The 23,454-nt window shown below is 38.8% G+C and overlaps 1 protein-coding gene across 8 annotated transcripts in view; it reads left to right on the plus strand.

The window, feature by feature from the left end:
* Positions 1 to 23,454, plus strand: part of CEP350 (centrosomal protein 350) — a 75,343-nt gene that overhangs the window by 10,349 nt on the left and 41,540 nt on the right. For 7 of the 8 annotated variants that reach the window (XR_015259276.1, XM_086754058.1, XM_086754060.1 and 4 more), the window contains exons 2-15: positions 786 to 871; positions 2,554 to 2,597; positions 3,549 to 3,663; positions 4,410 to 4,542; positions 5,493 to 6,109; positions 6,633 to 6,743; positions 10,505 to 10,618; positions 13,744 to 13,887; positions 14,707 to 15,362; positions 16,036 to 16,157; positions 18,389 to 19,452; positions 20,765 to 20,918; positions 22,125 to 22,288; positions 23,243 to 23,432. Coding sequence is in view for 7 of the 8 variants with exons in the window: in XM_086754058.1 (XP_086610184.1) it covers positions 799 to 871; positions 2,554 to 2,597; positions 3,549 to 3,663; positions 4,410 to 4,542; positions 5,493 to 6,109; positions 6,633 to 6,743; positions 10,505 to 10,618; positions 13,744 to 13,887; positions 14,707 to 15,362; positions 16,036 to 16,157; positions 18,389 to 19,452; positions 20,765 to 20,918; positions 22,125 to 22,288; positions 23,243 to 23,432 (3,701 nt within the window). In the remaining variant the exon portion in view is untranslated. The remainder of the gene's footprint in view (positions 1 to 785; positions 872 to 2,553; positions 2,598 to 3,548; positions 3,664 to 4,409; positions 4,543 to 5,492; positions 6,110 to 6,632; positions 6,744 to 10,504; positions 10,619 to 13,743; positions 13,888 to 14,706; positions 15,363 to 16,035; positions 16,158 to 18,388; positions 19,453 to 20,764; positions 20,919 to 22,124; positions 22,289 to 23,242; positions 23,433 to 23,454) is intronic. The other variant, XM_086754056.1, reaches the window with a different exon arrangement.

Raw genomic sequence — 23,454 nt, forward strand, 5'->3', positions numbered from 1 at the left:
CTTCTTTAAAGTCTGTTACATCTTTACTTATGACAGCCTGTCTGTTGCAGAGGAAGTAATGAGAAATAACTATTTGCATACATTACCTGCTGCCTCTTTAAAAAATTACCTTTCCTGATTGACTAGCTTTTTTTTTTTTTCCCTCTCTCTCTCTCTCTCTCTTCTTCCTTTATTAAGAACTCCTTTGGTGATAGCGGCTGCCTGGTTTGTTACTCAGAGTTTGCAGGTTTTTAGATTCACGGTGGGTCTTGCCTTTGAAGGTCACGGGAAAGAACAGCTCCAGTCCTGTCTTTTTTTTCCTGGCTGTAGTGTCCCACTGCGCAGTTCTGTTCTGCCTTTTTCTTTAACAGAGATGGGTGACACATTCATCTGTCATTGGTGGAATTGGGTATTTTCGCCAAGCCTTTACAGGTTCAAGCCATGCAGTGCTGCCTCTGTTACCCCTTCATGTGTAGTATTTCAGTGTGCTTCTCTTCAGACTTGCTGGAATACTTACGACTATGATCTGGGTTTCCTTTTATCAAGTTCACTCATCTTTGTCACAAATAAGAACAAAAGCAAAACCCTCTTTATCCACAGACTTAGGTGGTTTCTGAAAAATGGCAAGCTGTGAACACATTTGCGATTTGGTGCTGATTTTCTGATCTTGTTCATGAGATGAGTTTGAAATCATCATATGAGGTGAACATTTTATGATAGGGATCAAGGTTATGTTCTCTCTAGCATAAGATGCATTTGTTCTTACTTTATTCTTCTTTGATTATTACATGACTGGTTTTTTGTAGATAAATTGACACGATGTGGAGCAGCAAGTCAAATGAGGTGCCTCTACAAAATCCGAGGCATAACCAAAGCAAAGATTCTACTAGAGGTATGGATTTTCTCTGTTTTATTGCCTTGTTTTGGAAAGTGTTTTATCATGAGTTGTTTGAGCCTTTGGGGAGTTTTTGTAGAAGGCATTCTCCCGCCTCAATTGGGAAGCTAAGACCGTGTGTTATATGACTTCCTTTTTGCAGAGACAGCACTTTCATACTCTGATCTGCAGAGTATTTACCTGACCTGCATTAGGAATTGCCTGCCTATGGTATGGTTGCCAAGATGGCGCAGAGGCAGATTTTTTTTGAGTACTGTAGAAGAGGAGCAGTGCAGGAACAGAAATTGGGAGCTCTAGGCTTCTGAAAGAAGTGAAGAATTGCCTGATAGGCAGTTGTTCCTGACTCTTTCCAAAGTGGTGAAGAGGTAAAGACACTTGAATAGCGGCATTACCTTGAAACTAAGATGACTTGCAGCATTTTTGTCTCCTTAAGCTGGAGAAATCCTGTTAGCTTTTTAATGTCATGATTACTCTGTAAATTAGGAAAGGAGGAGGGGGAAAAAAAAATCCCCAAACAACAACAAAAAAAAACCAAAACAAAAAACCAACAGTACACCTCTGAATCTCTGAGGGGAAGAAAGCTCTAGTCTGTAGAGCAACTGAGTTGCATGTTTGTGTTTCCAGGTCGGTATTATGATCTCCACTATGACAAAATTGGACTCCAGAAGTTATTTCAAAAGTAGAGACATTATTATTTTATCTATAAGAGGACATTATTGCTGATTGTTTCCTGTGATATGTTCAGTTTCTTTTAAAATTATGTACCTTATGAAATTGAGATGTTCTGTAGGCATGAAGGACCATCTCTTGAAGTCAAAGCAAAGTTGTTTCTATATTACTTGCTTAACCCTCTTCCTTTGTGTTGTTACTTCTTACCTGAAATGAAGTTGTCAGCTTTTGTACTGTAAGGAAAAGATTTTTATTTTTAAAAAATTTCTAATACCGTTATTCTCCATGGTTCTGATGCACATTAAAGTTTTGGATGTTGCATTGCGTAAGCCACTAGATTAGAAGAAAAACATTAGAAACCAAAAGAATAGGGAAACTGAGGAAGTCAGTGTTTTTAGGGGAAGGTACAACTGCATCCTACTGAACTGAGTTATGCATAGAGTATGTGCTATCTGTTTAGATTAAAAGGCTGCAGTTGAATAGTGCCTCCTAATTGTTCTTCACAAATACTACTTTTACTTTGTTTGTAGGGTGTATAGTTCAAAATTATTACTATTCAAAGTTCACGTGCTCAAAGCTTGGTTTTTAAGTAGAATCTTTCAGTGACCATGTATTCATGCTTAGTTTACTGAAGAAGAGAATGGAAGGGGGAAATAAGAGTAGTTAAACTGTACTGTAATGGAAAATGTAAGGTATTTGTGTTGGGATAGATAAGCAGCTTTATTTAATCTTCTGACATCTTCTATAATGTGTGGTGATTTGATTTCAAGTGTAATAATGTATTCAACCTAACATAGTGAACTCATTAAATTTTACATTACATATTTTATTGCTCTGTTAAGATCACTCTTGACTGATAACAGCCTCTCATAGAGGAGATTTACAGGCTGAAATTGACTCATTAAAAGAACTTGATTAGTAAGCCTATTAAAATTGTTTTGAAGCAACTTTTTTTTCATTGTTTTCCATGTACTAATGAGAAATTTATTTCTTTGTTTCTGCCCTGGAAGATCTAACTGCAGCATGGGCTACTTTTTCTCAGACTAAGGCTGCTGTAAGTACTGATTTTTTTTCCTGTTCTTTTTTTTTTCTTCTTCTTACAGTTGATGGCTACAAAAACTTTAACCAAAGTATTATTTTGCTCAGTGATTGTCTGTTAAACAAGTTGAAAATAGGGCAAGCAGTTTGGAGTGTGTACATGATGAACATTGTTGTATCTTGCAAAATGTTTTCCACACAGAGTAGAAGAAATCTTTTGCCACAGCAAGCTTAGTCTTGAGTATAGTAATGCCTGCTAATTCTTGAGTGTAATATTACCTTTTTATTTAGGAAAGTGGTGGCTTGTAATTTTTCTGAAAACTTGAAAAAAATAGCTCTTCTCTTCTTACCCAAACCAGTCAGAAACAGAGACAGCACCATTGTATTTCATAATTTTCCATCTTTGAGTGTTGGAATTGCTGTCTTTCTGTGAGATCTTAGACTTAGGTGCTTAAGATGTCACACTAGTTTTTAAAAGTTGGCTTCAGTGAAGCCAAGCAGCTTGGGTTGTCAGGGAGTTCAGCTCTTTCCCATAGCTTTGTTCCTCTCATCTCGAATAGCTGATCCATCAGTGTGATGTTTTATATGTGGAATCTTGTATCATGCTCCGTTTTGAAAAGAGTATTACAGAATTTATTCCAAATCGAATGAATATTTCATTCAGGCCGAGCATTGAGGCTCTGAGTAGCATGTTATAATTAACTTCTTCACAACAGCCTACTTAGGGAAACAAAACTATGCAACAAAACCTAAATTAGATAATCTTTTTAAACCTTAATAATCTGATGTAGGTTCTGGCCATAAGGCTATATAGTTTTGCAACATGAGCCTTGTGAAGTTGCTTTTGCCTGCAGTTTTATTCTTTACAAAAATGAGGAAAAAATTTGTCATGTTAGGGGGGAAAAAAACCCACTGTAACTTAAAAAATGAAAACAATATTCTAATTTCCATTATCTTCAAATTCTAGCTACGTCATATAGAGAACAAATTGGAAATAGCTCCCACCAGCACAGCTGTATTCGATTGTGTCATGGATGCCAAGAAGCCCTCTGTTAGCGCTGGCAGGAAAATAAGCAGAAAGGGTATGTATTACTGAGGAGAGAGCGTGTAAGGCAGGGTAAAGCCACTGCGTTCCTGGAAAACTTGATTTCTCCTCCCTGACCCCAAGTTGTACCCTGCTAATGATCTTTATTCATGAAACTCTAACTGCTCAGGAGAAACTAATGTTTTCTTCCCTTAGCTTAGGAAGGAAAGTGTCTTGTCATAGTCACTTGGTGAGAGGGAGTGAAAGACTTTCCCCGTGCTGTGAGTGAGCAGTGCTTATCCCATTCTGATACCATATTTTTGTGGAGGTTTGGATAACAATTGTGTATGTCTATATTTACACTGGACTAGCTGTTTATATTTTTTAATGTTTGTCAACTGTTACACCCTGACAGAATGCTAAATTTGATGCTTCTTTATTTGCTTATAAGAAATAAGCTCTCGTTTTTAAGTACTAACTATTTAGAGTGTTCTGGTAGTGTGCTGCTGGAGAACAGACAGATCGACCTCTGTGGCAACACAGTAAACTTTCACAGATTTAATTACTTATAATTAATGTTTAAGCATTATTATCTCTCTTTAAATATAATTATTGTTTCAAGCACTTGCCACCTTGCTCCTAGTTGTTGAAATCAGCTTGCTGAAAAAGAGAAGGAGTACTTTAAATGCTACTTTGGAGTGCTTCTTGAACCCAGGAGAAACTGTATTCTTAACTCTTCAGCCCCGAGAGCTTTCTTTTTCTGGAGATATAGGTACATAGAGGATTCTTTGGTTTCTGCTTCAGCTTCCCGGTCCTCCAGCCAAAATAAATCAACCAAGGAGAAGTCCTCACGCAGCCCTCTTCGAGTGACCACTCTTGAAAGCAACGTGAAAAAAAGCAATCGTGTGGAATTTCGTGAACCATTGGCTTCATACAGGTTAGTGCTGGGACAGTTGACTATAAAAGAAAGGAGTAGTAGGAAATTTAAGAGATTTCAGGGAAAAGAAGAAAATGACAGCAGCTAGGCTCGTGCCTTTATATTAAATTGAGAAGAATAGCTTTCTTACAGTAAGAAGACTGTGTGGCATCAGGAGGGATTAATTCAGGGATTAACATCAGAGCTGCTACATTAACACGTTACTGCTGCTCTGAGAACAGCCTGTAGCCTGTGCTTAAAGTGTGCATAGGAAAACATACACAACAATGTGCGTGTGTATGTATATATATACTTTTTCATGACAATGTGTGCAATTAAACCACTCTACTTTTATGTCGATTGGTAATGATTACTACACTGTATGACCAAAGTGTGCTACTAGAGAGGGGTAGCCCAAGTACAGTGTTAGGACCTGGCTTAAATGAATTCTGCAAACAAGCTCACTGAAGAAGGAAGCCAGCTAGCCTACGTGCCTGATTTTCACATCTTCCGCCCCTCATCAGTAAAAATATTAAATACTTTTTGTCCTGACACCAGATGTGCCATGAGTCTATTCAAACATGGAGTCTGTGGAAAAAATACTGAGAGCACCTTAGTCTGTTGAATTCCTGAGCTCTCAGTAAGCTTTACATTTGTTGCAATACAGGTGATTCATTCTGAAGTTCCTGTCAGGGGCTTGCCTTTTTAATGCTCAAATACAGGGCAAGGAGTTTTGTTGCAATTTGTTTTTTCAGCTATGCTCTCCAGGAACAGTGCATTGCTTTGTTTTAGAGAACATACATTCATAATGCTTCTCATTTAAGTTTTACAATTGGTTTTTATTTAAAGGGGTTTGTTTGGTTTTTTTATTATTATTTTTTATTGAAAGGTGATATTACTGCTTGCTAATTTTTCTACATGCCCTAATTTCAGCTCTTTAACTGCCTTTCTTTTTCCTTCTGTTACATCAGGGATACATATAGTTCTTCATCTTATAACAGTTCTAGCCAACTTGAGGCCAAGCAACTGCTCTCTAGTTTGGACCTCAGTGAAACAGAAGGGAAGATTGAACTAACAGGCTGTATGACACATGACCAAGATGAACGGGATCTGCACAGCAGAGATTTTGAAAGCCCGTGTTCTTCTGCTGCAGATGAGACTGTTGTTAGGTATTTGAATGACCGACCAGCAATTAATGCCTTGCAGAATAATGAGGCATTTCTTAAGGTTGCAACATCTCCAGGATTGGATGAGGACAAAACTAGTGGCTCCAGAGGAGATGAGAGTAGCACTAAAACTGCTCAGAGTAACACATCCCAGGACAGTGAACTGAAAGAGTCTTCCCCTTCTGCAACGAGTACTTCGAGTGCTCATAGACTGGAAATCTTGAAACGGCGGCAGCATGACGCAAAGTTGGAGAAGCTGAAGGAGCGGATTCGAAAGCAGTGGGAGCGTTCTGAAGGGCTAGGTGGCAGAGGGCAGCACTCGGGATATGCTGAGCAACCTGTCGTCATCACAAACACGGAGAGTGTGGTGACTCCCAAAGTCAGGAAAGTGGCAGCTGCACCTGTTGCTCCGTCATACAGAGGTATGGAGGTGCAGAATCGCTCCCGGTTAGTTACGTGTGGTGAAAGAGCAGATTTCGATTCATTGAGCAACATGTGGAAGCATGGACATGACTCATAGCTGTGTTTGGGCATTACAGGAGTGGATAGCATGGTTTGATCACAGATATGGACAAGAAAGAAAAGAGATTCTTGCCAATTTATGGAAGTTTGGATTATTTTGAAATCCTTCTTGTCTCTTCTTACAAATTACAATAGAAAAGAAGCTTGCTGTAGTAGTATTTGGGTTTATTTCAGTACTTTTTTTTTAATGGTTCCAGAGCTCAGTAACATTGTATTGATTGGGAAAGCCTTTCACATTTTTAATAATCTGCTGTTTTTCAATTGTGAGCAAGTGGCAGACTGGTGTATTGCTTTCTTCTAATTTAACATTAGAAATTAAAATAGTTCCTTTCTTACATGGCAATTTCCCAGCCCTTCCACTCTGAAAAAGCGCTATTTAGATTTTAGACAGTTATTTTAAACTCTGAACTTGTTTACTTTCAGGTTTCAATCCTGCTGAAACCAAGATTCGCGCTCCAGATGGAAAGATCTGGTATGAGGGAGAATTTCACATGAGTCGGGAGCTGTACAGAGGTATAGCACTCCAGTTAACAGGTGAGACTCAAACTGAATTGATTAAGCTACTTAACCTTCTTTAAGAGGCAGAGAAACATATTTTGTACAAATCTACAAAGTCATGGAAACAAAAAATTGAAGCAATGAGTGTTAAATATATTGTACCTCTATCTGCAGGAGCAATAACTTCTTGAACACTAAAATGAATTAAAAAATCCTTCTCTCCATTCTCTTATTAAAATACTTTTAATAGGAAACCAATACTGAAAAGAATCTAATTATGGCTTTTCTTTGAAACAGAAAAAAATATTAATTAGAACAGTTTTTGTTTAATTTTTGTAACTTTTTAATACATGTTTGCATGAATGAATGCACTTTCCTGTTTAAAAGGACAAAAACAAACCACTTTTGGTTTTTATGAAACCTATATTATCTTATGGGAGCAACTTAGAAATTTTTTTTTTCCATTTTTAACACCATTAAAGTGATCTGTGCACCATATACAGTATGTTAAAGCCTGAATACTACTTCCTTCAATATGGTGTTAACAAATCGTTGGTCCTGAAGCTGCTGTGGGAATTGTTAGTGGTTTAGTTGGAACGTATAGGTAGCTAAAGGGGAGATGAGGGGCATCTGCCATGGAAAGTCTCTGGGAATACTTATTTAAAATGAGGTAGATAGCCTGCAGTAGAAGGTGTATGCCTTCAGCTATGTGTGGTGGTGAGATAATATGGCATTAGGTTGTTTTAATATCTTTGAACTTGTAGAACTTTGTTGCTTTATTCCAGAATTATCCAAGTCTTCATGTTCTCAGAGAAATTTGTGCCCCAGAGATTTGTAGACCTGGACTTTTTTAGAGGTCTTCCCTGGATTCCCTGAGGAGGGGGAGAACGGGTAGACTAGAAGAAGAGTTAAGAAACCTTTAAAATAATTTAATGTTATTTCCTATGCAACTCTTTTACCTTCAGTGTTTTAAAGCCTGGATAATATATGGGAGGGGAGACTGTGTCACTTTGCGGTGGTAAATTAACAGAAAATTACCTTTGGAGTTTGTTCCACGTGAAGGTGTAGGAGGGAATGTTGAATGCTAAAAGCTTAGAAAACCATTACTTATTCCTCTTTGCTTAATGGTCTTTTGACAAACATTAAATATTGTTGTTGCAAAATGGTAATACAGGAAAAAGGATCTTTTTTAGGTGATGAGCTCATTTACCAACACACTATTCTGATGGTTAAAACTGTGAGCAAAGATGATAAAAACATGCTGTATGTTTGATTGACAGTTATGTTGCTAAAAGACCAAACCGGTAATACATGCTTTATATTTTCAAATGTCCTGCTCCAAGACCCTCTCTTTATAAATTTTTCACTCTGGAAAACTGTAGTACCATTGGCAGCTCTTTTCTCTGGGTGATCTAGGGTGGGGTGCCCAAGTGTGCTTTTTCGTTTCCTAGACTGGTTACAGTAGAGCACTGTAACGCTGAATTGCTTTTGGCTGGCTGAGTTAGGGGAGGGAGAAGAAATCAGAACCTCCAGTTTTACAGCTTAAGAGTTTGCATATTAAAAATAACTTTTCTCATTGGTCAGAACATTTAAGACTGTCAGAAAATGCGATGAGATTGTAAACCTATAGGTGTCTGTGTGTTGATAGTATAGTGGCTCATATGGAAATTATTAGACTTCGGTATCTTTTGCTTGTACAGCTTGAAAAGGTACTGAGGAATTTTTCTGGAATCACTCATTTTAAAAGTTCAGAAAGAAGAGCCACTTCTTTTCAGTGAAAGGTTTGCAAATACCGTATTCAGCATCAGTCCGTTAAAGTAATGCCAAATTTCTAAAGATTTTTTAATCTATGCTAGCATTTATTTATTTTTAGTTTTGACAAGTATAATGTAAATGATTCTTGAGCTTTTTATAGAAATGCAAACTTCAAAAAAAATTAATTGAAGAGGTCCAATTAAAAAGGCACTTGGATCATGTGTTCAGTGGACTTCTGCCTGCGGAAGGGAAGGAGCTGTGTGTGTGTGCTCAGCCTACGCTGATGCCCTCTGTAGAACAGCTGGCGTGGAATGTGTCGCCTTTCTGACCTGAAAAGATTATAATGACTAGCTGATTCCAAGTAATCAAATGCTGGTGCTGTACATAATATATACTGTAAATGTATTTTTAGGTTGTTGGATTATCTGTCCAAGTGTTGATTTTTTATTAAATTTACATCACGTGGAGTTTTGGGTGTGTACAGTCAGTTGTATCAAAACTGTTCTATGCTTTCTAGTGCTAAAATAAGCTATAATATCTCTTAATATCTACAGAAGCATTGTTCTTTACCGCAATGAGGTTTTTACATTTAAGTGTAGACCATACAGAATGTCTTTATTTTGGTTTAGCAGTTAGGCTAAAGGATATTGTATGGACCACAAGGTTCCAGTAATTTTGTCTTAAAGATGTTCAAGATTTGCCTTACTTGAAAAAAATTGCTGTAATATGAATAGAGTGAGTGGGAAGCAGCCTGCAGTTTCCTGGTATCGGGAGGGAACTGTTTGTCACTGAAAGAGGTGAGGAGGCAAGCTAGATTTCTGCAGGTGCAGTCACTGAGGCCTCCTGTACTTGACACATTGATTCTATCTTCTCTGCACTTATCAGCCTCCAGGATAACTGGAAAATTTGTAAGGAAAGGGTATTAAGAGGAAGAAAGACCATTAAAATTCCATTCCCATATCCTTTAATATGACTTGTTCTGTCTGTGATACTTCCTATGGCCATCCATCAGAGAGTGGATTCAGCTGAAATTAGGGGCTGTAAAAGTTAATATTGGCATCTATATAAAGCTTTGGATATATCCGTGGAGGAGGTTGCGTTCTGGTTGTTTTAAGTTGTCGCATTACATTCTTTATAGAAGAGGAATGAGAAAACAGTGGTAATAGTGGCCATGGAATTCCTCACCTACAGTTCATTTTTGGGTGTCTTCAAGGCATGTAAACTAAAGTGCTTTAACAAATCTTTGAAAATGTCCAGTGTAGGCTGCGGAGACTGAATATATAGCTTGCTTGTCTTTCTTGAGCAGAGCTTGTCTCTACTTTGTACCTTAGGCAGCTGGAAAGCCCACTCAATGGGGTGGGCCACATCCCAGATTTTCTTTTTGTTCTTTACCCTAATGTGAAAACATGGTAAAATATGACACTATCCTTGTTAAGTGTTCCTGGCATCTCTAAAGCGTAAAACCTAATTGTGTTGTAAATGAGGGCTTAGGTTATTCAGAATAGTTCTGCATCGCTGGGTGAATTCTGAGACAAGTTTTGCAGAAAATAGAGCGCATGGGTATCCTGTTTCCCATGTGCCAGCATGGAGGCAACAAGGGAATGTTCCGTCATGCGTTAATGTGGAAGCAGCATCCCGTGTGTTTCAGGAGTGAAGGAATTATGTGTTCTTGTGGAACATTTTACTGTAAAAGATAATATCTCTAGTAGAAGAGAACCAACAATTGTTCCTGTCTAACTATCAAAATTTCTTTTAAAAACTAAAATGAACTTTGTAAAGATCTATTATGGCATTGCTGTGGCTTCGCTGTGTTTCAGTGTGTAGGTAAACAGCACTTGATTGAAAATTTTCATGCTATGAGGATTTTAAAATGCTGGACTGGGAGTAATTTATCTCAATATGTAATCTGGGAGAGTCAGTGAATTTTGTTGTGTTTCTGCTTTTTTGTTGTGTTCTGCTTTTTCAAGGTAAGTGTTGAAGCAAACTGTTATTCTGTGTTCTTTCCTGTGGGATATCACTTAACAGCTTTTGTTTGTTTTTAGAGAATTCAACAGTGAAAGCAAAACCTAGTGAGAGAAACAAAGAGAAAAAAGGAACTAGACCAGTGCGGAAAGTGCAAAAACTGACACGGTTGCCAAGTCCAGAGTCCAAACAAGGTGACTAGCTCTACAGTAGAGGGAAGACTGTTGCGTGTCCTTCAGAGATGAGTTTTGTTTCAAGAAATAAAGAAAAATTAAACTTTTGATTTCAAATCTTGTCAGATGTGCAACAATACTGTTATAGTGTGTTTGTAGATTGTATGCTGCATTGGGGATGTGTGTGTTTTTGTTGTTGGTTGATTGGCTGTGTGTGCTTTTTTTGCTTTGTTTTAATTTGCTGCCTTTCCACTTGCTGTGTGCACCTTACGGGAACTACTGAAGAGTGTGTGTTTCCTGGGTGGGGCGCGCGTATCCTTAGGTATCCGTCAGGCCCACACACAAAAAGTAGCATTAGTTTTGTTGTGGATCCTGCTTTTCTTTTCCTTGTGTTGAAGCTGGTTAGTGCCTGACCTGCAGTCCCGTGAATCATGCTGAGAGGAGGAATGGAGATAGTATTAAAGTCAGTGCCAGCAGGACTTGCCGAGTTGCTCTCTTCTGCGAGGGGAAGGTGCAGCAAAAGCTGTTCTCTTGTATGATTTCTCAATGGGGAAACAGAGAACAAGATGTCCTTCTCTTCTCTGGCTCCTCTTCTACGTCCTGTGTCAAGTTGTTGCTGACCTATACCTTCAGTTCTGACTTGACCCATTCCTGGCTTTTTCAGTTAGTGAAAGAATGTAAAAGCATACTCCCTTGCAAGTCTTACAAATCTTGATTTGTAAAGGAAAGTTTTTCTTTTACTAATTAAGATTTTAAAATTTTTACCATTATTTGACATTTCCACTGCATATTAAAGTCAAAGTCTTGAGAGAAGATCATGTGAGCAAGTTACTGTAGAGCAGTGCCTTATAGTAGAAAATGAAATTAACTACATGTGGAATTCTGTCAATGCTTCTTAGTTTTCCATAATGTTAATTTTTGACATTGCGCATAACAAGAATTGTGAAGACTTCCACATCTGCTTTGTATTTGAATTTTCATACAAAGTGAGTTGTTATGACAGCAATGATACTACAGAGCAATTTTTTTTTCTTTAAATACACACGAGGTTAGGCATCTCTTGCACCTTTTAAGGTTTTATGTTTCTCCTCACATGCAATGACCCATAATAGTTGAAGATGTCCCTGCTCCTTGCAGGGGGATTGGACTAGATTACCTTTAAAGGTCCATTCCAACCCTAATGACTCTGATTCTGTAATCAGTAAACACTTAGTTGAAGAAGACCTTTTAAGAAAAAAATTTGCTAATTTAAAAAAACTATTGCAAAGCAGTTTTGAGAGTGAATATGCAATTCTGCATGCTTAAGTCATGAAGCTGCACGTGAATATTTTGTGGTAATGAATGCTAATACTTTTGGCATGGATTTGCTTCTTCCTATTCTGGTGGATTCATACTTCAGGAACTATACTGAACTAACACGTTTGTGACAGTTCCAAGTGAGGAAGGAGGACAGAGATTGCTGCAAGTTCTAATGGCATTGATTATTCTCTTTAGTGGGTTAGGTGTGAGGAGAGTGATGGCCTGAAATCCCTAGAAGACAACAACCAGATCTAAGTGGCCTATCTGTGATGGTCTGTCCTCTTCCAGTCGCAGCAATAAGAAACTGCTTAACATAGCAAAGGCTATAAATAGCTGCAGCTCATGTTCTGCTCTGTTAGCGTGTTTTAGTTCAAACAGCTGACTTGAAATGGAAGATGAGACTTTACGTTGCCTTTTTAAATGCACACAGAAGTAATTGAGAAGAGTGAGTTTGGCAAAAAAGCCCCTTTGGCTGATAAATCTTTTTAGAAGACGCTTGTAGTGACATGTTTCAAGTGACAGATTTATAAAATACTTGGATAATTTACAATGCAAGCAAGGAGTACTGTTAGTGATGAATGAATAGTGGGTTACAGACTGCTGGCTGGTTTCCTCCTTCTGGTTTAAAACAACAAAAAGGAAAGAAAGGAGGAGGGGGCAGGGATTGAGGACTGCGATTACCAAAACACTGCTGGTCTGCTGTCCTGGATTTTGCTTGCAGTTGCTTTGGTACCAGGTCTTCAAAGTCCTGTCAGGCCCAGAATACAATCTTTTTTTTCGTCCGTGCTGCCGTGTCTGGGTTTGTTTAGGCAGTTGGTTGAAATTGGTTAGAAATCAACTGTGAATTGGGTATGCAAGTTAGGTGTTTTTCTAGCAGTAAAATATGAATTAGGTTATTAATACTTTTCTTTTTTATGTTATGCCTTTATCCAAAACTCTTTAAGATAATTTTTTTTTTAAATTATTAATAATATGGGGAGTTACTGGGATGAAAGATGAGTTGAATAAACCTAGCATTTAATCTAACCAATTTTGCGTAAAGATGCCACTGTACTCAGTTTTTATCATTTAGTTAAATGTAGGATGATAAAATAATACTAATAACATTTTTATTTTATTTCTGTCACCTGCACAGTAGTCTGTTCTTGAATTAAGTATCAACTAATAAGTTTGTTTCTTAACTCTTTTCGGTCACCGTACAGAAATCTCAGCTAGAGGACAGTGAGTTAGTAGTGGCGCAGAACAAGTGCTACTCGGTATTTTTTAATCTCTTGCAAGACACCTTTCTCAACAAGTAATTATCTGTAAAAATCTCTAAAGTTTTTGGAGATTTTCTTTCTAGAATATCAACTAATATTCTTTTAATATGAAGGTGAATAATTTTTTTCTCTCTTACCTTTTTTTGCTTTTATTGCAACATTTTAGATCCTTTTTTCTTATTTTCCTTATTCAAGTGGAGATGAACAGCTTCTTTGCAGACCTCTACAAATATTTCCCCTCTCCCCAGTAACATTTACTTATATGTTTTAGACCTGTGCAACTATTTTTTTCTTTTTTAAAAAAGTTTTTCTTTTTAAAATCAATTTTTCTTTTTTAAAATCAGTGTAGGGCTTTAACATGCTGCAGTATGTTTTGGATTTTTGCATTGTGTTATGTATAGACAGCGTGATAGTTGTGTGATGCAGCTGTTGAGTGTCTTCATGGTACATCACTTATGACTGTTCTGTGTGTTCACTTGTGCAGAACTAAATGGTATGGAAATGATTAATAGTTGCAATAAATACTACTTCTTGATACACTGGAAAATCCATCTAGTGCTTGACCCTTATTTATTGCTTATTGTGCAGGTGGAAACTATCTAATAAGTGCATCCTCCTGGCGGGAGGGACAAAAGCTAGTAAAAAAGATACTGGGTCCAGCGCCCAGAATAGAACAGGACAGAAGAGCTGTATCTAGTGACAGGACAGGACGAGAGCGAGCTGCCAAGTTTGGTAAGTTGTACTTCTATCACTAGGCTTCTTTCATTTTACTTAATTTATTGTATAACACTGCATGTCTGTAGAATAAATTGGACTTCTGAGATAGAATGTAATCAGTTTCTTTCAAACAACTCCTATTTTTAACCTGGGATTTGAGGGGGGAGAATTTTGCTTACATTCATGGTTGGATGCATAACCTCTCTTCCTGGGTGAATTATGAACTTTTCTTAGTGTCATGGGAAGCCTGCCCTGCTCATGTGACTTGAGGGGCAGTACCTGCTGCAAAGGTGCTCAGGAGCTCTGGAAAAGATGTGAAATAGGTTGTAATGGAAAAAAAAAAAAAATTAAATGGATCACCTGCAATCTGTCTTTACCTCCTGAAGCTAGTGGGGAAAGGAATGGTTGGCAGTGGTCCACAGGCCAGATGAATTTTCCACATGTGCTGCATATAAAACATAAAATATGGTTGGGCATCCCTGTTTTACAGGAATTGTGGTTCTTCCAGATACTGTATAATGTCCACATGCATCATAAATCTTCATTGATTCCTCCACCAGTCCTTTTCAGAATTTATCCAGAATCTCTGACAGGGCAAGTAAGGGATGGTGGTAACTGCTGTGCTGCTTACGCCTGTGAGGTGGTGAGGCTGGTAAGAGTGTAAAGGGTGAGCTCAAGTCTCAGCAGAGGCTGCTATGTTCAGACAATGACACTGAAGGAAGCAAAAACGCGTTTGTAGTGAGATCATCCTCCCTTTTGCAGCTTTTTCAGTGATGGCATAGAATCTCCCAATTTTATTTTCACCTGAAATATTTGACAAATCTTATTCTTTAGCAGGCTGTATTGGAAGGACAGGTTCAGATTCCAGGCTAGATGTTACCCATAAAACCTCATCAAAAAGTTCTGAAAGGTCAAGGAGTAAAGTACGGTCTGAGAATAACCTGAAGAAACTGGAAGCTGCTCTTCCAGATGATAACCAAGAAGATCATGCCTCTGTAAATAAGGACTTCCTTCCCGTGGAGATACGTGGAATTCTCGACGACTTGCAGTTGGATTCTATGAGTACAAAGCAAGAGAAAGATGTGGAAAAGCAGAATCAGAAATCTGTTTTGCCTACTCAAAATGCCAGGAGCCACAGTCCAACCAAAAGGAAACCAGACAAGATAGCTACCAGTGAGGAGCCTCAGGTGATCTCTAAGAAACGTCACTATGATACAGATGAGGTTCGTCAGTACATCATCAGGCAGCAAGAGGAGAGGAAGAAGAAGCAGAATGAAGAGAAGAAAGCACAAAAGGAGGCAACAGAACAGAAGAACAAAAGGCTCCAAGAGCTCTACAGAAAGCAGAAGGAGGCTTTTACTAAAGTGAAGAACGTGCCTCCTCCTGAGCCTTCAGCAGCCAAACGGTTACAGGAAACCTATTCTAAACTATTGCTGGAACGTACGGTTTTAGAAGAGCCACCTCAGCTGCCTACAGTGCAGGAGACACAGGTATAGCTGATTCACTAACTTAATGTGTTGCAGTTTGCAGGAACAGGAGGTCATATGTTTAGGAAGGTCATGACTTGTCCTGATCTGGTTATCTGTTCAGAGAAGGGATACAAAGAAAACTTTTTTTTTTTTTTCTTAAAAACATAGTGGTTTTGATCCAGAACATCTTTGCTGGTGGCTGCTTTTCAGCACAGCAAAACCTGCCAGAAAGGTGAATGGAGATCATCTTTCTATTACAAACAGACGCAGAGTTCGGGATATTGGCTAACAGCTGCTATAATGGTTGGCTCTTAAGAAAATTGTAAGCATCAGTCAAACTGTGAATTGAAGGGCTTGGTCTGAAGTCGCTTCCAGTAGTGGACAAACTTCATCAGCAGTGAGATAAATAAGTTTGCTAAACAGAAACTGAATATGAAAGAAGATTAATATACGGTAAAAGAGTAATAACGATTTGTGTTCAGTTGAACTAGTTCAGTATGTGAGCAAAGCTCTTTTCCCAGTACTTTCTGCTGACACAAAAACATAAGTGTCTTGTGTTTTTAAGTCTTTGTGTGGTAGGAAAGATGTGATGCTACACTGAGAAATGTAAGCCTTTTCAATTTTAATGAGACAAGAGCTTCTGAACTCCTACAGGCTTTTGAAAATGTGTTTTTCTGGTTGTCTTTATTTCTAGCCCAGACCTGGTTATCAACCATCTGGGGAATCTGACAAAGAAAACAAGGCTCAAGAGCGTCCTCCTAGTGCATCTTCAAGTAGTGACATGTCGCTTTCAGAACCACAGCAGCCGCTACTGAGGTGAGCCACTGTGGGCCTTTTGAGAGAGAGGAAAAAATAGTCTAGTTTTTATCTCTGAGAGGTGAAAGTAGACTAGGCTTCTAAGTTCATGTTCTGGTGAGAGGAATTGTCTTCATGGCAGTTGTAACATTTCCTCACAGTAAAGAGAAAGCTGATGCAGGAAAGCATATGAAAAATTTGGCTTTGGTTATATAGTGAGTCCGTAAATAAAGTGAATTATGTTTGCTGTTAATCTTTTGCTGACATCGAGGGGATGTGAGTTTCATATGAGGAGACTATTTCCTCTGCCATTGCTGTCGAGCAAGATAAACTGATCATATGAATACATCCATTGATTTTTCATACTTGATTTGTTCAAGGTTTCTATTTAATCTGTTGTCCTAGATTCAGGCCTTTAGTTACTGTCTCTAAAGTACTAAAAACCATGCTTCTGCTTGGAGCTGGCCTTTCCCTATTTCCTTTCATGCTGCTTTCCCCATTTTTAATTGTTCGGTGTCTTATCAAAGCTTTTCTTGCTGTAAGTCAAAGTGCCTAACCAAGCACTCAAATATAAGGAACTGAAAATAATGAAGTTTCTTACATATCCTTAATATCCCTGTTGTGCAAGTGTGTCTTCATTTTTAATTATAATGAATGACTGCTTCTTAAATATATGCTGACTTCGTTATCTGTACCTTAACTTGGTCAAATCCACGCTGACTTTGTAAATTCAGTGAGACCTATTTCCTTTCTGGAAAAGTTCAAGAAAGCACTAGGAATGCTGTGTAGTACTGTGTATAGAGTAGGCAGCTAAGCCGTGTGGTAGTAAAAATTGTTAGTGTAACACAGTAAGGAAAAAACGTAAGTACTAAAAGTAGGGGAGAGGTGAGACTTAAAGGGCTGCATAAGGGAAAGTTTCTAGCAGCTTCTCACAGAAACCACCCCTCCAGCCCCACTGCTATCAAACCCTTGCCATGCAAACCCAATACAGGGACTTTCTTGGTATTCAGAATATGTGCCAAGTGGTATTAGTAAAGGAAGGTCTCTGCAGAGCTCCGGTCATGCAAATGAGAGATATGTGGAAATAAAAAAAGATACCTTGCAGAACTTTAAACATCCTTGTATTTCCAGTTCTCCTTTTCCTCTGAGTATTCTTCATGCCTACCCTAAGTGACAGCTCCAGTGAAACATGGGCTGAGGTCAGCTGGAGGGGGAAGGCTGAGACCAAGAAATTCCATGGAAAAAAAAGATGTTTCCTCCCTTCTGAAATCAGGAAACTTTTGAAAAAGCCTTACTGCTGCTAATAAAAACACTCAGCTTGTTACAACTCTGAAACATACAGTATGCCATAAATGGTATTTCAAATTTGGAAGGTGCTGTGTTGGTTTTTTTTAATAACATTCTGTAACTGTTTACTCTCCCATTCCCTGCCCCTCTGACTCCACCAAACAGTATTTCTTCCTGAAAAATAAATCTGTGGCAATGGTACTTTCATCTAAAATAACAGTACTTCTATAAGTCTGAGACCAGCCCTGAGGAGAAGGACTTGGGACTGATGGTGGACGAGAAGCTTAACGTGAGCAGGCAATGTGCCCTTGCGGCCCAGAAGGCCAACCGCATCCTGGGCTGCATCAAGAGAAGCATGGCCAGCAGGTCGAGGGAGGTGATTCTCCCCCTCTACTCTGCCCTGGTGAGACCCCACCTGGAGTACTGTGTCCAGCTCTGGAGCCCCTGACATAAGAAGGATGTGGACCAGTTGGAGAGGGTCCAGAGGAGGCCATGAAGATGATCAGAGGGCTGGAGCACCTTTCCTATGAGGACAGGCTGAGAGAGTTGGGGCTGCTCAGCCTGGAGAAGAGGAGGCTCCGGGGAGACCTTATAGTGGTCTTCCAGTACCTCAAGGGGGCCTACAGGAGAGATGGGGAGAGGCTGTTCAGTAGGGCCTGTTGTGACAGGACGAGGGGTAATGGTTTTAAAATAGAGGGAGGTAGATTTAGATTAGATACTAAGAAAAATTTTTTTACACTGAGGATTGTAGAACATCAGCACAGATTGCCCAGAGAGGTGGTGGATGCCCCATCCCTGGAAATGTTCAAGGCCAGGCTGGATGAGGCTCTGAGCAACCTGATCTGGTTGGAGATGTCCCTGCTCCTTGCAGGGGGGTTGGACTAGATGACCTTTGAAGGTCCCTTCCAACCCTAACCATTCTATGATTCTAAGTCATCAACTTAAATGTTGACTTTTCATTTCAGGAGCGATTTGATGGAACCTCCATGGGTACAGCCAGACAGGTTGAGCCCAAGGGTCCAGCTCTCTCACCCACAAGTTCCCATGGCCTCAAGTGGAGGCCCTTGCTCCCAACACTGGAGTCTGGAGCAGATGGACCTTTTGTCAAAGGAGTGTGACGTGATGTTGGCAGGCAGGAGAAGCCATGCTGCAGCCGTGGGATCACGGACCTTGATGTCTCAGCCATACCTGAATTCAGCTGCTGCACAGCAAAATCTCATAGTAAAACCTACTGCTAGCCAATATAAGAGCAAATTAGATCGAATTGAAGCTTTGAAAGCTACAGCTGCTTCCCTTTCTAGCAGGATTGAAAGTGAAGCCAAAAAGTTGGCTGGGGCTGGTATCAATTATGGTACCGTGTGGAACTCAGACCGTGCCTTTATGCAAGAAAACCAGGATGATGGGCGGTGGGCAAAGGCTGTGAGTCCTCCTGTGAGAGAGGAAAATGAAGATGCTTTTTCAGCCAGAATTCAAAAAATGTTGAGTACCTGTGTGTCTCATACAGCCCTTGATGACAGCCTTCCTGGGGTAGGCAACCTTAGTGAATTTAAAAAGCTCCCTGAGACGATCAGGCCTCATACTGCTGCAGTCAGCCTTGGAATGAGGTCGCCTGCTGCTAACAGGCACGAGGGGACACTGGGGCCTTTATCTAAGAGACAGACTGACTCTCCAGGGCGTGAAAACCAGGCGTACTCTCCAAACAAAGCTGTAGTTCCTCAGGAGTCTAGCATCGACTCCATCAGCGAAGGGCCTCTCCTGAGTGATGGAAGCCTCTCTGAAGAGGAAGGAGGCCAGCACAAACAGTTGCCCCTGAAGATGCTAGAGACATTAAAAGGGAAGGATTTCTGCATTCGGGATAGAAATGCTTTTGAGCCCATAAAGGAGTTTCAGAAAGAAGCTGAGAAGTATTTACCACTTTTTACTCAGACAAGTGGTGCGCACAGCAATGGGCCGTGGGAGGAACTAGCAAAGGGAAGTCCTCACAGTGTCATCAACATCTTTGCGAAAAGCTACCAGCTTCATGGAAAAGGTAAAAATGGAAAAATTTCTCGAAGCACTTGTGAATTACTATTTTCCCAGTCTTACTACTCCTTACACTTTATACTTCACAGGTAAGGAATGTGCTTTTAGATGTCTCAAACGTGAATCTGTGTAAGGCTTTATCACTTTACGCTTGGATGATAAATTATTTCCTTTGCTGCCTTGTTTAAGGAGAAAAAGCAGAAAAAGAAACCCAACACTTTTGGGCTGGAAGCACATTATTTTTGTGTTAGATTGCTCTGTACTTCTAGATCAGCAACTAATTCATGTGCTGGTTTATATGTGTTAAGGACACCCATAGTTATGGAATTGTGAATGTAAAGTTTACGTATATTGAATCCAAAATTGCATAATAGATCAAAATTGCCAAGAATGCACTTAGAAATGGTTTTCTCCACCATGGAGAATAGACCCTTTGAATTGGAATGTGTATCTTTCTACTATATATGCACTCCAGATATCTGTAATAACGCATCATTCCTGTTTCAGTTAAGGTGGAAAGATGACATTCTGCTTTGTGCAGCACTTACTTCATGGTGTAAACATGAGTGCTTCATATATCCTGAGTCTTGCTATGCAAGAACAATATAGCTTTACTATATTATTAGAAAGATGTAAATGAAGTGATTTAATGGCTTGAGCTTTCCTTTTGCATCTTTGCTCATACATGTTGTGTGATCATGTCTCAAAGTAGTGGAACAATTAAAACTCCAGTAACAGTATCGGATTTTGAGAAGGTAAGATTTTGGTATATCGGTAGGGAAAGTCTCTTGCTTAAACAAGCCCATTTCAAGTGTTAGTGTCTTAGGTCTGCTTTACAAGTGTCTCATGCAGGACACTTCATTTAGATTTTAATTTTTTGTACAAATTTATTCTTCATTTTATGAGCACTGTTTCTCTTGCCTTGAGTTCCTCATTTCAAGGAGGAGTGTTTTCTTAGAAGTTGATTTTTATCTTGTGGTTTTCTTGATTCTTTTTTTCCTTCACTTTATTTCCCTTAAAGCTGATTGCATTTAGATTTTCTGCAGATGGCTCTACTCTCAAGCACTGTGCTCTTCAAGAATGTTTTAACTGGAGTGTATTGATAAAATATTTGGTAATTTACAAAAGGAGGAAGACTGTGCTTGCTGTGTTAAAACTGCCGTAGGAAAGCTATAGTGTTTTCCTGATGTTTTTTTGTTGGAAAGGAACTCTTTGTAACTCATGGTTGAGAGCATTTTAATTCCTGCAGGTTTTTTACCTGTTTGCACGTTTCCATTTGGTGTCATTTTTGTCTTTTTGCTTCTTTGTCCACGCTTTAGTCTTTGAGGAAAGGTCGAGTGGAGGGTCTGCCCTTCTGCGCCCTTTGCTCCCTGTTCTGAGCCCTCCAGAGAGCGTGGTTTCTTTCGAAGATGATTTTGCCTCGTCGCAGGGAAGTGGCACTTTAACAGACAAAAAGACTGCACGTGACCTCAGGTGACTGTGTTAGACTTTTTGTAAAAATCAAAATACAGAATTTGGCAGAAAAGAGTTAATGCAAAATATGTTTTATAATGTGCTGGATATCTTTTCAGTTATGCTGTATTGTAATACTAGTCAAAGTGATGAGGTATTTCCTTAGGACCTTGCAGCTAATATAGCAACCAGTAAGGTTAAGTCATAAAGACTGGAGTCAAGTATTCCTATTCTCTGTCTAGTTTTTGTTCTTTAGTCTGGCAGATAGCTTTAGGCAAGGTTCTTACGCGTTGTAGTCAGATGAAAATTCGTACTGCAGCTTGTGTGACTGCTATATGCTCAGGTGGTTGGTCTTTGTAATTTAGAAAAAAAAAAAGGTATTTGAAAGTGTTAAAATAGCTTCAGAACTTCAAAATTTTGTAAAAAGCCTGTAATTGCTTTTAGTAAGTGTTCAGTAATGACTAGTAATGGATACATAAATTGTATGTAAGAACTTTTAAAACCTTTTGTTCAAACTAAAATTTGAAGACTGTAAATCCTAAACTGTCTGTGTTCCTGCTGAATTTATGTGGCTTCCTGAATTTCTTAAGACCCTTTTTTAATAAGAAGATATATTTACATCTTTTGGGCACCTTAGGGAAGGCCACAAATACTGTATTTATATTGTTGGTACTTTACCTCAGAAGAAAGGAAGGTAAAAGGCACATTGTAGGCTGAAAATGTTGGCTGCAGAAAATGCTTTCTTTCTGATTAAACTTCTTGATTGGTCTTCTGTTGGTATTATTTAGTATATAATGCATTACTCCCTTATTTCCAAATCTTTTGTAATCCTTTATTGAAAATCACTCATTTCTGTCAATTTATTGATGATATCTGTATGCCCAGAGATTATCTAAAATGCGGTCATATTTTCAGGTAATTCTTATGTTGTTCAAGTTTGTAGTCAAATAGCTCTTAAGAGTTAGCATTGGAAAGGATGATTGTTATCAATCTTTTACTGTTTCATATTATCGGAAGTGTGTTTCAGTATGTTCAGTATCATGTCAAACTTCCTAGTGTCTCAACTGCCATAGTTTTTAATCTCAAAAGCAATTATTTTCAAGATAGGCTAATGAGTGCAGTTTTAGCCATCTGTCTCTAATTTAAAGTGTGGTGGATTTCTTGTGCACACTCTAATGTGGGAGTTGGAAGTCCTTAGTTAATCATTTTCAATGTGCTACTTCTTAGTGTTGCTGGCAGCAGTAATTCAAGCATTCAGGAGGAAGTTCCTAGTAGGAAGTCTCCCCGTGAACCTCGATCTGTAGAGCTTGCTTCTCAGCAGTCATCTGGACCACAGTCTGCAGCATCTTCTCGCTCATCTGCTTCCTCTAAAAAGAGAGGGAAAAAGGAACGTAAGTACAGTACTTGACTGTAGTGTATGTTTTTTAAGGAGATTTTAGGGCTTTCTTGTTATGAAAATTGTAGTTTTTCTACAGATCAAGAAACTTGTAATCTAGCACTGATAGGAAGATTTATTTATTTCTCCAGTGATTCCTTCCTAAATTGTTTTTGACTCTGATTATTTTCTGACCTTAAAATACAGTCATCTGAAATCAAGTAGGCAAGAGGTTCGTAACAGTATTGCAAATGTTTCCTTTCTTAAATGAATCTTCTAGCAACTTAGTTAATTTTAATATCATATGGGAACTATCCTTGGATTCTGTACTGAGGAAATTCCAATAGGCTGATGAGAAGTCTGAGTTATGGCCACATTTATGAAGGCGACAACAAGTTTGCCTCTATATGCTTCATCTTTGGATCACAGGCAGTTTTCATAAGTGCACAAATTAATAAATACACTTCTTCCTATGGTAACTTACGCATTACAAAAACATGAAGAAACTTGATATTTGGTACACTCTTACTACATAAGCAATGAATGACATAAGAAAAAGCTAGGGTTAAAGTCAGTAAAAGGATGAGAAAAATAAGACTGGACGTTCCCAATTATCTTCCTATTATATCAAAATTCTCTAGCTTACTCAAAGAAAGTTAGGCTTTATTGTAGTTGTCAGTATTGAATAGTCAAATGCTTGTTTTCTTTATTTAAGCTGATAGTATGCTGAAATGAAAGCTGAGTGACAGTTTTGTTGACAGTGGACACAATATGCAGAAAAGAACTTAATCTCCCGTAGGAAGCTGCCAAACTTACATTTCTTGCTTGTTGAATTTATACACTTCTAACTTAAAGGCATCCTTAAGTGAGGAAAAAAGTTCTCAGGGTTTTTTTGGGGGCCTACTAACGGCTAGGATATTCATGCTTAGAATACCAAACGTAAACTTTTGGCAATGTTGTTGCTTTTTAGGGTTGAGCTCTTTCAATGGAAGTTCTCACCACTTTCCTGTGGAAGAAGATAAAATGCTTTCTGAATTAGAGTGGGGATCCCAGCAGGCAAAGAAGTCCTTATTGAGTAGCAGAATTTCTAATAAAGATCATGAACAGAACCCAGATACAGACAGCACACTGGAAAATTTGTCTGGACACTCCCTGTTGAGGTAACATGGACCTTAAAAGGCT

The sequence above is a fragment of the Chlamydotis macqueenii genome, chromosome 8 (assembly GCF_036417535.1).
Source record: "Chlamydotis macqueenii isolate bChlMac1 chromosome 8, bChlMac1.mat, whole genome shotgun sequence".
NCBI classification, from domain to species: Eukaryota; Metazoa; Chordata; class Aves; order Otidiformes; family Otididae; genus Chlamydotis; species Chlamydotis macqueenii.